This window comes from Aricia agestis, chromosome 13 (genome assembly GCF_905147365.1).
Source record: "Aricia agestis chromosome 13, ilAriAges1.1, whole genome shotgun sequence".
NCBI lineage: Eukaryota > Metazoa > Arthropoda > Insecta > Lepidoptera > Lycaenidae > Aricia > Aricia agestis.
Genome location: NC_056418.1, coordinates 13,962,080 through 13,977,616, shown reverse-complemented (window position 1 = coordinate 13,977,616; position 15,537 = coordinate 13,962,080). Strand labels below are relative to the sequence as shown.

The window sequence follows — 15,537 nt, the reverse complement described above, 5'->3', positions numbered from 1 at the left end:
ATACATTTTGTTGGCGTTTACGATAATCGCTTGTCACTTGTGTAGTAGGGTTGATATTTAAAACTTGTTTCTAATGGAGGCTTATATTAGCATTTTAGAAGTCGAGTTCACACATCTATTTGCGAATTGCGATCGAGTTCACACATCTATTTGCGAATTGCGATCTATCGAAACGACAAATCGTAAATGAATAGCCGTCCTTAGACTTGTCTTTCTAAAAGTAACGAGAAAATCAAAGCAGTAGGTTTTAAATGTTAGGTTTTTAGTGTTACCAGCATAAAGCTTGACCAAAGAATTCTCTTGTCACTGTACTGCAACGTATATATTTATATACAGTACTTATACACATTATTTTAAGCTTAACAGATCTTTTTAATTTTATTTTAAAGCAAATTTTCGTTGCAGGCAACTTTTTTATAGTGTACATGATGTACAATTTCCTTCTCTTTCTAAACACAAATAACTAAAAACTTCTTATCTAAGTTTAAAATGTTTCTACCTCTGTAGAATATTTGGGTTCTATAATGTAAATAGATCTTACAAAATATGTAGATAATCTGTAACCTAAGTCATAATATATAACATAGTAATATAAATATGATAGCTTTGAAAGCATAAACATAACAATAAAACTGTATATGTGGAAATGGTCTAAACATTTGATATTATATTAAGATAAGTAGTAAAATATGGATTAAGTTTTTTTGACATTCCATTAAATAAGATTTTGGTATTTTAGTTTTTTCCTATAATATAAGTGTCATTCAGAAACATAATAAGTAAGGGATTTTTGTCATCTTTTTAAATTATGATTGATATACAGTGTGTAACAATAATAAGTGATAATACTTTAGGGTGTGTACGTGTTCCTTGTAGAGAGTTCACTGTGAAAGTAGCAGCTCTGAAAGACGAACATTTTTTTTCACTTTTGTATGGGCAAGGGCCCGAGCGCCACCAGTTTCCCCATACAAATGTGAAAAAAAATTTTGGTCTTTCAGAGCTGCTATTTTCACAGTTAACTCTCTACAAGGAACACGTACACACCCTAAAGTATTATCACTTATTTTTGTTACACCCTGTATACGATACATTTTATTACTTTTGTAATAGGTACAGTCGAAGAGAAAACCTATTTGTTACTTTTCGACCTTAATTATTTGGTAATATGGTTTCAGAGTGGTCACTATATCATATGAGTTTACCACTTTGAAACAGACCAACTGTCCGATCATACATATGTCTGACTTAAGTGGAAGTAATAACGAAAAGAATTTTGTGATTGGGCAGATTTTTCATTGCTACGTTCACATTATAATTTTATTGAGTAATTTAAAATACTTTTTACTACTATCTCTCGCCTCTCAGACAATATAATAGAACTGTTTATATTTTGATGTGTGCATTTATAACAGGGTTAGTTGCATTTTGTAAAAGACGTTTTGTAGTCCAAAGATTTATTTCAATAATGTTTTGTAAAACCAAATACATAAACTGGAGACCTGTGATAAACTTAACAAATCTTATCGGCTTAGAACACACTGCAGATTTCAATTAAATCTGCTTTGTAAAATCTCGGATTTGATCATTCTTTTTTTGCCCAAACTTGTGACATTGTGCCCAAAGTTATTTGATTTCGCGAAATGTTACGATATAATAATATATTTATATTTGATACGTGTGTAATATTAAGTTGTGCTAGTCGCTTTGACATCGAGAATACCAAAGTTTCGTTCCTGGTAGATTTATTTAATGCACTAGAATAAGGCATTATAGATGTAATAGTACAGTACCAAAAGGTCTTTTTTTATTTTTATTTATTTATTTATTATTAGAAACACAGTTTTTTTTAACAACATAAAATAGTGCGCCATAAACCGGATCAGTTTATCTGGGCACTTTTGTGATTCTCTTTTTAATGGTCGATGTGCATTTTATCTTGCACTTTTGGTACTGTACATAGGTTACGCAGTGTGTAATACATATTTGTAAATATGTGTAGTGGTACCTATAAATGTTTTCTAAAAGTATAGTCCGTTAACGTTAAGTTCGCAGTGACAAGTGCAGTACATTAATTACATCTTTAATCAGTGAATATTTCATAAGGTCTCTTTAATACTTGTACTCATGTCTCACTCAAAACTTAACGCAAATGGACTATCAACGCCTTTTGTATATTATGTAGAGTGCTGAATAACCGCGTACTGACCAAGCGAGCAGCCTCGCGAGGCTCGGGCGAGGCACGTCTTGCCCGACCGAGGATTCGCCTCACGAGGCTGCTCGTTCAATCAGTTCGCGGCTATTTATGTATAATCTTTTATATTTTTAATTTGTCAATTCTTATGCCCTTCAGAAACATTTACAATAATTTTAGATTATACATTTTATTTTCTAATTTATTAAGACATTAATAATAATAATTAATATATTGGTTGCAAATGTATGTTTTGTTTGACTAATTATTATTTTGTAAAGGGTGGACTTTACCAATGAATCCTTACTTCGTCGGTAGTAAATTATTTATGAAGCTATTTCTTTCTAATTTAATTGGTAAGAATACGACAATTCGCATAATATTTGTTTTTATTTGCTCAATGTGTTAAAAGATAATAAATATGTGTATTGACTTTTGTTGTATTATTTTTGTGTAATATGGAATATGACTTGTTCTATGTATATGACTTGTATGTCACTGGAATATGACTTTTTTTATTCAAAAAAAGTCATATTCCAGTGGAAAAAATAAAACGAGAATTTTGTTGCGATTTTATTGATGTCAAAAAATAAACTAAATACAACACGTATGAACTCTAAATAACATGATCTGAACATACAGTGATAGAGATAAACAAGTGTTTGTACTGGGAAGGAACACTGAATCTTACACAGCCATACAAAGTATTAAGGCAAGTATTCCTAAAAAGTTAAATACTAGCTGCTGTGGAACTTACATAATTTTAGAGGTGTGCCGCAAGGCAGTGTTCTGGAGCAACTACTTTATACGATTATCTTAAATGCAAAAATAAAATAATAGAGTATGTATTTACTGAATATTGGGTTTTTGAAACAGATACAAATAATTTTAATGGAATATATTATGAACAACCGCTACATTTGTGGAAGTCGGTCTATATGATGTTTTTCACATAATTATTTCGATGAATATTGTATACTATTATTGACTAAACAAAATAAACCTACGTATTCAATACTTTTCTTTGGATGCCATGAATAACAAGCAAATGAAAATTCTAGTATTAATAAAAGATCTATACATATTAAATTTTGCTTAAATAAAGAACTTATCTAATTTATAAACTGCAAATGCAACAAAAGTTTCTAGAGTAACAAAAAATACTTAAAGTACAAAAATTAAACTATGATTGTATGCACTATAGAAATATATAAAAAACGTTACAGCTAAATAAATAAGAACCTCAATACGTTGTAACTTGCAGTCATACTATACATATAAGTTATAAATAATACACCCAATGAAAATATTATGCAGGGCCCCCGTAAGGGCTACTGGCGCCTGTGTGTAAAAAAAGGATTTTGGCGCCCCTTTAGGCAATTTTTTTTGGGACCTTGGTTTTGGCGCCCCTAAAGACGGCAATTTGGCACCCCTAAAGATGGCAATTTGGCGCCCCTAGAGGATGGCGCCCGTGTGCATTGCACACATTGCACATATGGTAGCGGGGGCCCTGATATTATGTTTATTATCATGCGCTAAGATCTGATGATAGACTGCCTTAAAGAGCGCCCTTTTCATGAGTATTTTATAAATGTAATTCACCAAATGTTTGACGACAGTTTATTTATTTTAAATTTAACAGTCGTCAATTTATTACGTAACAGACTGCAATGTTAAATATTATGTAACATGTAGTATTAAACATTTTTTTTAAGTAACTATTATACTTATACTATTGAGGTTCTCTGAGGTGTGCGCTAACGGGCAACGGTCGCGGCGACTTTCTAGTCGCGATTTATCACCCATGAGCTCTATAATATTATATGTGACCGAAACTGTATGGCCATTCTAGGCGGTGGTGTGACGTCACTAACGGAATATGTGAGTCTGCTATTTCAATTGTAGTTCAATTGCAATACTGCGTCATAATGACAAATTGAAATAGCTATTCAACCCCTTGTTCTACAGTAAACCTATTTACAAAACTTATTCTATGTTATCTACTATCCAGCTATAAAAGAGAAAAACATCGTTAAAAACTTCGAAGTTAAGTTATGAACTATAATGGCTTATTTTATAACGTATCCAAGCAGACTCTACAAAATTTTATAAACATTTCGTACAAAAAAGGGAATAAATTAAAAAGTGGCAACATTGTAGTGTCATCCTTCATCACTTTCAAATCAATCTAGAAAAAAAGGGATGACACTACGATGTAACCACTTTTTAATTTCTTCACTTTCTTGATGGACTATAAATTATATTTGCTGAATATAGAATTATAAAATTAAAACTAATTTATGTCCCGTTTAAAACAAAAAGCTTTATCAGTTATATTTTTTACATTTCTTAGTAAAACATGATTTACTAAGAGATCATGCTTTTATTTTAAATGAAATATTATGTCATCAAATACAAATTAAGTACAAAAACTACATACTATGCTATGTTAACGAATATACAAAAAATAATAACTCAAAATTAATTCTAAATATTGTTGTATTTGTAAAAAAAAAGAACCTTCAACTGATTTCTGAAATAACGAGAATTCTCAAAAAGTATTAGGTTTACTTAATATTTATTAATAATATCTATGGACTTTTTATGGCTATGTATATTTTTTGCTAATATTTAAGTGTCAGCATACTGACGCAGCAATCAACAAAAAAAAGCGATAAAGCGAGATGCAACATACATCAATAGCCGCGTACTGACCAAGGGAGCAGCCTCGCGAGGCAGTTGCTCGATCGGTCAGGACGTGCCTAGTGAGCGCGGCAAGCGTACTGAGGCACCTTTGAGCATCGACAAAAACCGACAACGCTCGACTCGGACCACGGGACGCTCGGGCGAGGTAACGCATGCGTTTCCCTCGGGTGAGGCACGTCCTGACCGACCGAGCAACTGCCTCGCGAGGCGGCTCGCTTGGTCAGTACGCAGCTATTACCGTTTGCAGTGTGAGACTGTAGATCTATTAGCTGCTTTTTTGCGTTTTTCAAGTCAGTGTGCTAAAGGCAGAATGCAAAGTATTCTATACAACAGTAGCGCAGCTACAAATCTATTGCATTGCTTTAAAAAGTATTTTAAGTGACTTCTAATTCTAAATAACTGTATCTAAAAAAATACGTAATATAATATTGTGATGTCAGTTACAAACCTAAAAAAAGAAACAAAAAAAATCCTTTCACTAACCTAAAAATGTATTCTGATGTTAATAACGAACTTAAAGCTATATTAAATATTTCGTACAAAATGGTTAACTATTGTGTAATACAGAGTAGAATTAACTAAGTTTTATACACTTTTAACAAATGCACCAATATCATTGGTAACGGTTTCTTGCTCATATTATTGAAAGTAGTTGCGTTTCTTTCTTGAAATTCTGTAAAAACAACAACAATCAATGAACGACCGAAAAAACTACTTTTAGACTTGACGTCTTTAAGGCACTTGTCTTTTTTACTCGTATACGAAAACGCATTGTTTTGTACCATTGAAAACGAGATAGCAAGATGAAACGATCAAATCAAAGCGTCACTATTAATATACAGTATCTTCCAACGAGTCCGCCTGAGTACACGCCCACTCTGGCGTAGTTTCAGATAACTTCAAAACAAAAAAAAGACGCACTTGTATCCTTATTGCACAACTTTAATTTCAAGAGCATGTCTAGGTCATTCTTTTGATATTAGCTATATAATATAATAGCCCCTAGACCAGTGATGCCCAACTGATATAGCTCCAAGGGCCATTTTAAAAATCCCGGTAAGCCACGCGGGCACCACGAAATTTAAAAATATATTTAAAGGGAAACTAGGTAATTTAGTTATTGATATTTAATTTATTTGACCCATATTGTTCGCGGCGCCTAGATAACAAGCCGCGAGCTACCAGGTGCCCGCGAGCTACCGATTGGGCACCACTGCCCTAGACGATCGAGTATTGTGATTTGTGCAATATTATTGACCATCTAGGCCATAGGGTTAACATTGAACGACTTTCAATCTTACTGTCAAATAAGTTGTTCAATAATATTGTTCAATGATATTCCACAATAAAATCGATCGTTTACTTACCCAGTATCAGCGGGTGAGAAGAAGAACCCTCTTGGTTTGATCGCGGTTTGAGGCGGGGAGGCGGGGTCCGCGGGGCACGCCCACTGAGCCCAGTAGTCGCCTGGCAGTCGCAGTACTAGCTGCATCACCTGAAAATATATTAAACATACATATTTAGGCGTTTTAATAGCATAACCGAGTTAGATTGCCTGATGGTTAATGTTCCCCATAGGCACAGCATAAGTCGCAAACGATAACGATTCCTGGAAAAAGTTGTAGGCAACATCTAGTTACATTATACTGCATTTACCAAAAAATATAATTAATAAAAAGGGAGGACTACATTCAACCCACTCTCTACCCCCTTTCTCAGAGCTTGCACATATTAGGGCTCCCACACATAACTGCGAATTCGCATCGCAAATATCTGCGACAAAATTTATAATAAACAAGTCGGTTTACGGACGATAGTTTGACGTGACAACTACAAACTAAGCCGATCGCTCGAGCCAATCATGCCTCTCTCTCGTTCGTGCCGCGCTCTCGCTTGGGGAACGGGACAATGACGTCAACTTTTTCGTGACGTGCATGCAGCCCGTAGGTACGTATGTAAAAAGTATGGTGGAAAGGTATGGTACTGAAAGCCAACTCACATTAAACATCTGTGTAGTGGCGGTGTACATCTCGGCCGCCTGCGTCATCATGCCGTACCCGATTACCGTCGGACCGAAAATCTTTGCCAGATTATCCACGCCCATCTCGCACTCCGGACTTTCGGCAACTCTGGAAATACGTTATTAACTCATAAATAAAAGCATATCTATAATATAAAAATGAGTCGCTGAATGTGTTGCTAAGCGCAAAACTCGAGAACGGTTGGACCGATTTCGATAATTCTTTTTTTTAAATATTCCTTGAAGTAAGATGATGGTTCTTACGGAGAGAAAAATTCTAAAAAAAGAAATCCTGAAAAAGTCTAAAAACAACACTTTTATATATAAAAATGAATTTTCAATTGTGTTAGTAACTCTAAAACTCGAAAACGGCTGAACGGATTGGGCTAATTTGAGTCTTAAAATATTCGTAGATGTCCAGGGAAGGTTTTAAAGTGACACGAAGTTCACCGGGACAGCTAGTTAAATAAGCAATTAAAAAATTATCACGTTTGAAATAAGGTCTGAATTTAATTAAAAAAATTAAAAGGTTTTTGACGCAAAAAATCTTCTTGCGTGCGTATACGTGAAGTCATTTCGGTATGTGCGTGCACGTCACGAGCGCGTACTTCATTCGTTTGTATGCCTTACGTGCGCTGCTGGCTGTTGCCCATCCACATACGTTATATGCGTACACATGCACGTTACACAATATGCTCGTGCATATGCATACTCACTTCTGCAGATGCAACACCAGAAACGCTAAGGTATCCCTATTCGGCGGCGGCAACTGCGACACCGCCTGTACTATGGCCGCACTGGCGTCTGCGGGCTCGGGCAGTCTAGCCGCGTGCATGAAGTCGCTCCATAGCGCCGTGGACACGAGCGGCTCGCGGAGTGAACGCAGGAAGTCTTTGATGCACCCGCAAACCACGTGTATGTCTTCCCCGGCTAGGGATGGCGAGCCGCAACCGCGTAGGAAACGCTCCTGAGATGTAATCAATTCGATATTAAATATTATGATAGCATACTGCTAGTATAAAATTTTGAGTTGGATGGATAAAGGATGAAAGAAAAAATTTCAAATGCTTTTACACAAAAAAAAATTGTCTTTAATGGGATTTGGTACGCTGACAGTTTTAATTCTGAGTTAACATTTGTTGGCCAATTTCAGCGTTCCATGCCGAAGGGTTAGTTAGTGTTACCGTGTTTATAGAAATTAGTATGAATACCTAAATTGTAAATACTTATTTGTAGTACAATAATTCAAATTAAGTAACTTGAAGATAATAAATACATTTAGTCAAGAATAACGTAAATGATTCCAATATTTATGTTACATACCTTGAGACGTTTAACATCTTTCTCCACAGCACTAATGCGGTATATGCCGCGCTCGGACAAGCCACGTTTCTCCACCTCGTTGATACAATGCACGAGCAGAGCCGGTATCATTGGCGGTGTGGAAGGAGCAAAATCGGCTATACTGCCCTCCTGTAAATAAATAAATAAAGTCTATCAAGAAAGTGAAGAAATTAAAAAGTGGCAACATCATAGTGTCATCCCTTTCAAAAAAACTATAAATCTATATATATAAAACTCAAAGGTGACTGACTGATTGACATAGTGATCTATCAACGCACAGCCTAAACCACTGGACGGATCGGGCTGAAATTTGGCATGCAGATAGATGTTATGACGTAGGCATCCGCTAAGAAAGGATTTTAATAAATTCCAACCCCAAGGGGTTCAAATAGGGGATGAAAGTTTGTATATAGTAATACTTCTTAACGCGAGCGAAGCCGCGGGCAAAAGCTCGTGTTTGTATAAATGTTTCTGCGCTTTCCAGACTTGTTATCCATATCAGAGACCAGATATACCACGAATATTGTAAATGCGAAAGTGTGTCTATCTGTTACCTCTTCACGCCCAAACCACTTAACCGATTTAGTTGAAATTTGGTATGGAGATACTTAGAGTTCCAGGAAGTATATAGGATACTTCTCGAACAAATGTACGGTTCTTTACGGTACATTGCGACGTAAAGGAGTTGCGGACGTTATCTAGTTTCGAGTTTCGACCGGAGGACAGTGACAGACGGACAGACACGTCTACAATACTAGTATGCGTTACCTGGTGCTGATGCGCGCGGCCGGGCGGCACGCAGGGCAGCGGCAGCAGCGCGCGGCACTCAGGGTGCGCCTGCGCGCGACACTGCTCGCACCGCACGCCCGCCTTCGCGAACTTTATTCTATAACACAATAATTTTGTATGCTGTATGCCACATTGTTATAAAATGGGCTCCGTATGTTGTTTACAATACATGTTTTGTGTAGTAGCAATAAGGGTCAATTTATACTAGCGCAGAGTCGAAGCGCATCGAAGCAAATTATTAAAACTGAACATAACAAATTCAACCTTAACTCCAAAGCGTTAACGGAATTTAAAAAAGCGCGCGCATGCCCCCGACCAACGCTGATTGAACTCGCAGAAGTAATGTATTTATTACGCTCTGGAGTTAGGGTTGAATTTTCTGTGTTCAGTTGTTGGGAATTTGCTTCGCTTCGCTTCGACTCTGCGCTATTATAAAGTGATAATAATAATAATCAGGTTAATAATAAACAGGTTTTAGTGATATAATACTTACGTCTTGCCGCACGGGCCGCAAGTCTCGCGCTTGTAGAAGTTCTTGACGACAAAGTTGTGTTGTCTCTGTCGCACGCGCGGCGAGCCCATGGCGGACAGCGCTGACGGCGTGCGCTGCACGGACGGCGTGCGTTGCGGCGTGCGCGCGACGTATGGGTCAGTCGCACTGTCCGACTCTGAAAATTATCGAACATATCTTTTAGAAGAGTATGTGTTTGTAGTTGAGGATTACTTGTGCACTTTCAAAATATATTCCAACCCCAAGGGGTTCAAATAGGGGATGAAAGTTTGTATATAGTAATAGTTCTTAACGCGAGCGAAGCCGCGGGCAAAAGCTCGTGTTTGTATAAATGTTTCTGCGCTTTCCAGACTTGTTATCCATATCAGAGACCAGATATACCACGAATATTGTAAATGCGAGAGTGTGTCTGTCTATCTGTTACCTCTTCACGCTCAAACCGCTGAACCGATTTTGCTGAAATTTGGTATGGAGATGAGTCCCGGGAAAGGACCTAGGATACTTTTTATCCCGGAAAAATGTAGTTATCTAGTTATTTAAATAAAAAAAGTTATCTAGTTATTTAAATAAATTGTTGTCATTTAAAAGAATATTACATTAAGGCCACATTTACAAATGTAAAACAGAGGTGCCCCATAACCTTTTCGTTTTTGCACGGCCATTAAGAGGATACACCAGGAGCGAGAGAAATTTAAAATAGGTATTTGAAAATGTGTTGCTGTCTCATAAATCTCAAGTCTCCCACCGCAGAGCGCGATAGAGACAACACGACAAAAGTTCTAATAAAACAACAGAAAATCTTCGATTCATTGTCCGCTGATTCCTTCTCCAAAACTTAACCGATTTAAGTACTTTTTTCATTAAGAATTAAAGTAAGGCTTGAGCTGTGTTCCTGTTTTATTTTTTTTGTATATTTTAGCCAGTTTTGTTTTCTGGGTGTTTGAACACAGAGGAAAATCTTGCCATTTTTTTGGGTTTTTGGACGTTCTTATCTTTTTTAATAATAAAATTATGAAAAAAAAGAAAACATAGGGACATGCTAATAGTGGCCATAGATATTCAGGAAAAAATCATAACTCTACCGGCATTATCCAGAATGGAAACAGGGGACAGCGTTTGTATGGAAAAACGGCGGTGTGGACTCCTCTTAATCAATCCTGTTTGTTAGTTTGAAGCAGGAAATCAAACTTATGGTAGCCAACTGTCCTCTAAACTCAACTAAATACAGTATTGAAAGTTACAGAAAACAAAATATCACCCTGTATTATTACTAATGTTACTTGTTAATGTTAAGTGTTGTTGTCCAGTAAACAAGGTATAATTAACAATTGTGAACCTGTAGCTGGAGGCGCTGACGGCACCGGATCCTGTTTAGGCACCAAGCGGGCGGACAGGCGCGTGGCGGACTTCCGAGCCGGGGGACCCTCGTCGCTGCTCTCTGATATTGGTTGCTGGAAATTAGATTTTATATAAGCGTGAAGAAGTAACAAACATACAAACTCGCAAACTTTCGCATTTATAATATTAGTAGGATTACACTCTTACTAATAAAGTAATAACTAACAAGTAATATGTTGTCCTGTGATGTTTGGGGTTACTATGCACATATAACTTTAAAGTTTGAGCGTACATTCAATGTTTTAAATAAATGCAGAAAGGTCAATTTAACTTATCCTGTGATCGGGTAGTGCTCAAGTTGTTTATGACTAGATTATAATGGCACTCTTTAACTGTTAAAGCTTAACATATTTTAGAAATCTGTAACAATTTGTAAAAAACATGTATAATTATTACTTACAAAGTTTTGTGGTGGTTTCAAATCATGTGTGGTGGGCGCGCGTTCCAGTGTCAATGTGGTCGTAGCTGTGGCGAGCACTTTACCACCATGCAGCTCGACCGTCTGTAAATAATTTTTAGGGTATTTATCTATGTGCCTATTTCTAGAACTTAAAAAAATATATACAGGATATTTATTCTGTTTCAAGAATTTGTACAATGATTATTGATTACCCTCCTGAATTTTTCAATTAAAAAAGGATCCAGCAAGATACATATTGTTATTGATATTGACACACAGTGCCATCTAGCGTAAAACCAGCGGAACTTATCGGGGGAACAGAGACGTGAATCCCCCTACTTGATACTAGATGGCGTTAGGTGAGCGAGTACATGCGCGAATTTTGTAGAAACATTCCACACTTGTTTACGCGAATCGGATACTTTCTAGAAAGGAACTTTCTGAAACTCGTCTCTGCCCATATAAATAGCCCCAACGAGCCATGGAATCAGTTCAGTTTGAGCGATCTACAAGGCGACTTCGGAGTGAAAATAAGTGATCAAGAGTGAAACCTAAGACTTGGCTACGACCTAGGGCAGTATTAGTGTTTAGTGTTTTGGACCTAGTGCTTTGTGTTAGACCTAGTGCTAGTGATTAAAGTCTTCAAAAGTGTCAGCAGGTCTTTCTCTCCAAATCCTTTGAACCCTAGCATGTAACAATATTAAGTTTCCATGAACAATGCCTCAAATATAAAAATGCATCACAAATTCTATTACCTTAGTAGCAGACGAAGAAGAGGATCTGCGCTTCTTGTTGGGCGGGTTCTCTCTGGCGGTCCAGCCTCCACGCTGCACCCACGAGCGCCGGGTTGATGCCAGCGACAAATCCAGATCATCCTCAGAACGAGAGTATGACATCTCCGATAGCAGTGTACCTGATAGTGTAGTTTAAAGTGAATTAAGAATTTTTAATTTGTATACCAATTGAAGTTTTGAAATAAACTTAAAAATTATAATTGGCATATTTTATTACAACAGGATTTTTAAGTATCATAGCATACTGACTATAGTTTTTTATTTAAACACAAATGAAACCTAAATACATTATGAAAATACCTAACTATTGCTTTGGCAAAAATCATACCTCATAAGAGAAAGGCATAAGTTTTAAACATTTTCAAAATGATTTGTTAACTTGTCTAACCAACAAAGGTACGAAATATAGATATGTAATTAACATGTTTTATTTCTGTTTTAGACAATGATACTTTACATATTAATAAGAACAATCAGCTAAAAGCGAGTCGGACTCGCGCACGCAGGGTTCCATACTGTACCATTATAACGCGAACAAATTGTGGTTTTTGTATGAATTTTTTAATTTATTTTAATTTTAGTATTAAATATTAAATTACAAATATAAAATAAGGATCTTTGAATATTTCAAGTGCCATTATAGATTACAAGCAAAAAAATGGTTCCAAAAAAAAATTTTGTGATTTGTAGCATACCAACATAGAATAACAAACTTTAATGAAAATATAATAGACTAAAATCTTTCATTATCTTTATTTAAACATATCATTACTAATGACTTACCTGTAGAATTAAGCTCTGGGACACCACACAGCTTAGCATTATGGTCTTGTTGGGCCGTGCCATTGAGGAAAGCCAATTTCTGCAGTGTTTCATCATTGAGCTTGGCTCGGTTATCATTGAAGAGTAGGTCACGAGCCATATCAAGTAGTTTACTCTAAAAATTATATTTGTAAGATAAGTCCAATTTATACAGTAGACCAGTAGTAATACATACATGTATGTAGCCTTATATGTACAATGGTAAATTTATGTTTCTGTAGTATCGCCAAATATATGGTTCTGTAGTACCGCTAGTTTTGTATAATTTTTGTATAGTTAATGAACATTCATTACAAATTATACAAAAATTATCATTAATGTATTAAATGTACATTTATAAAATACATCACCCCAGCTTGATGTGTATGGGAGGTACCATAAAAATATTGTTAAGGAATTTTTCGGTGTCGTTAAGATGTACATTCATGCCAAATTACAGCTTTGTAGGCCTTATAGTCTCTGAGAAAAACCGCAGCCAGACGGATGAATTGTTAGGGTTAACTATCACGTCATAAAGTAAACAGTGTTATTTTATTATTAAGCCATGTCAAGAGAAGAAACTAATATAACTAACATACCAGCTCATTATATTTCTTCATAACTACATTTCTTTCCCTTTTCTCTCCATCTAGGAGTTTCCGGACGTGAGCAAATTTGGCTTCCCATTTTGTGAGGGTTTTTAGGGCTTCGTCCAGCTCAGTTTGAAGTCTAGAAGCCTCCGCCTCAGCTGCAGCCCACTGTGTTCTGACCCATTCCATCTGTTTCAGGAACGCCAAAAAGCCTGCAAGACAAAACAAAATTGTAATTTATACTGTTTCTCTAAAAGTTGAAACATAGTTATTTTACAATGGTTTAAAAGGTACTTTTATGAACTACATCACGTCGTAATAAGGAAACAGCATATAATAAGGAAAACAAAAATGCATTGTGCATTTTGACTATGGCCTTGGGTTTTGAAAGTGGACAGGTTTTGAAATTTATCCTTTTAATAAGCTTTGGTCTGATAGTTGGATGGGAATTATAGTATCATAATCAATAATAATGATCAATAACATGTAAGTATTCCAAAAAGCTATGATTTATGATAAACAACCGAAATGGCGGTAGATTTTAGGTGAAAGTTAGGTATATTAATTTTGATATTTTTGTTCAAGATACTGTCAATAATATGTAGATTACTTACATTCTTCTGCAGCACCATCGTTCAACACTTTATTTAGACGATTTATATCATCAAATTGGGCCACCAACGAGAGGGCTATGCTTGGGCTTGTGTCAGAGTTATCTGAACTCATTTTTAATTAGTAAGGCACGGAAAGGCAGGGTATCTATACTAACAAAATGTAGTAATGCTTTCCTTAATTATATTTATCACATTTCACAATAATCACTATAAAATAACTAATAAAACAATTATTTCCACACGGCATTCAAATTCCAACGATCCTCAAAAACGGTTTTCAATTGCGAGTTGCGACCATAGACATTTTCCTTTTTTTAATTCGTCCCGGTCGGGCAGGCAAAGGAAGCGTTGGCGACCATAGACAGTCATAGACTAGAGACTGAAATCAAATCCAAAGACAAAATACCGAAAGCACTGTCTGCGTATCACGTAATACGTATTGTGCAATATTATTGATCATCTAGAGTAAAAGTAAAAGCTCTTAACATTGATGCGCCATATTTAAATATCTATGTCAAAATAAATGTACAATAAAATATGTTTCAAAATTTTTGTAGGCAGCTCACCTATGAATGAGAGAACCATCGATTTTAAACCTCTTTCGCTTATTTGACGAGTGACGACTTGCGAGTTACGATGTGTCGTGGATGTCTATAGCAAAAATTAATACATTTTACTATTATTTCCCTAATAGCAAAAATATCTTTCGTATAACATTGACATATTTTATCGGTGCCTTAATATATTTGATATCGTACCACGTAAATGTAAAAACTCTCAATCCCAAATAAAATAAAAAAAACTAGTAAAAAACTATCCTACAGCCTGAGTAGACCAGAAATTATTTTATCGATCATGTCGATTGAATCATGTCGTCTACTCTATTCACTAATTACTTTATAGTCTATTGTGATTCATAGCCCATACCATTGAGGTTACCTACGACATATATTAAGTCTATGGGTCATAAACCGATAATGCTACAGACTACAGTATATATATTAACCCCGCGTTCCAGATGACGTTAGAAACGCTCACGCTCAAGACCGTAGTTTTTCCCGTTCCACTAGCTTGTGAGCGTCAGTGATACAAACCCAAGTGGAACGGATTATGGATCGTTTTGAGCGTTTTGAGAAAAGTTTAAAAAAAGAACTATATTTTTTTTATACATTGAACCGAACTTGGATATTACGATCCTTTTCTTCAAGTCGTAAACAAAAGTAATTTTATTGTTTATAGTTACATTTATTTTATTAAAATATGTAGGTACATAATATTATATTTGTTTCGTTTTTAGTATTACATTTTTTTACTTAAGTAATCATATTTTAATATAGTTAAGCTTTTATTATATTTGAGTTTCACATTGAATCATATTT

The 15,537-nt window shown here is 35.7% G+C and overlaps 1 protein-coding gene across 1 annotated transcript; it reads right to left on the bottom strand.

Annotated features, from left to right (window-relative positions):
• Positions 1-4,801: 4,801 nt before the first annotated feature.
• LOC121732853 (rac GTPase-activating protein 1) lies at positions 4,802-14,425 on the bottom strand. Its single transcript, XM_042122840.1, has 13 exons — positions 14,159-14,425; positions 13,554-13,756; positions 12,937-13,090; positions 12,115-12,272; positions 11,360-11,461; positions 10,898-11,012; positions 9,544-9,718; positions 9,030-9,147; positions 8,241-8,390; positions 7,634-7,884; positions 6,897-7,026; positions 6,265-6,392; positions 4,802-5,570 (listed from the first exon to the last, which is right to left on the bottom strand). The coding sequence occupies exons 1-13, from the start codon at positions 14,268-14,270 to the stop codon at positions 5,537-5,539; spliced, it is 1,830 nt and encodes a 609-aa protein (XP_041978774.1). The 5' UTR covers positions 14,271-14,425; the 3' UTR covers positions 4,802-5,536.
• Between the last annotated feature and the right edge of the window lie 1,112 nt (positions 14,426-15,537).

Bases quoted from the DNA above. Each gene is read 5' to 3' on its own strand.
- LOC121732853 (XM_042122840.1), bottom strand. From the start codon at position 14,270: ATGAGTTCAGATAACTCTGACACAAGCCCAAGCATAGCCCTCTCGTTG. The intron at 9,719-10,897 runs GTTCACAATTGT...GATAATTTTCAG, and splicing joins GTCAGCGCCTCCAGCTACAG to AGTCGGACAGTGCGACTGAC. The intron at 7,027-7,633 runs GTGAGTATGCAT...ACGTATTTCCAG, and splicing joins CTGGTGTTGCATCTGCAGAA to AGTTGCCGAAAGTCCGGAGT.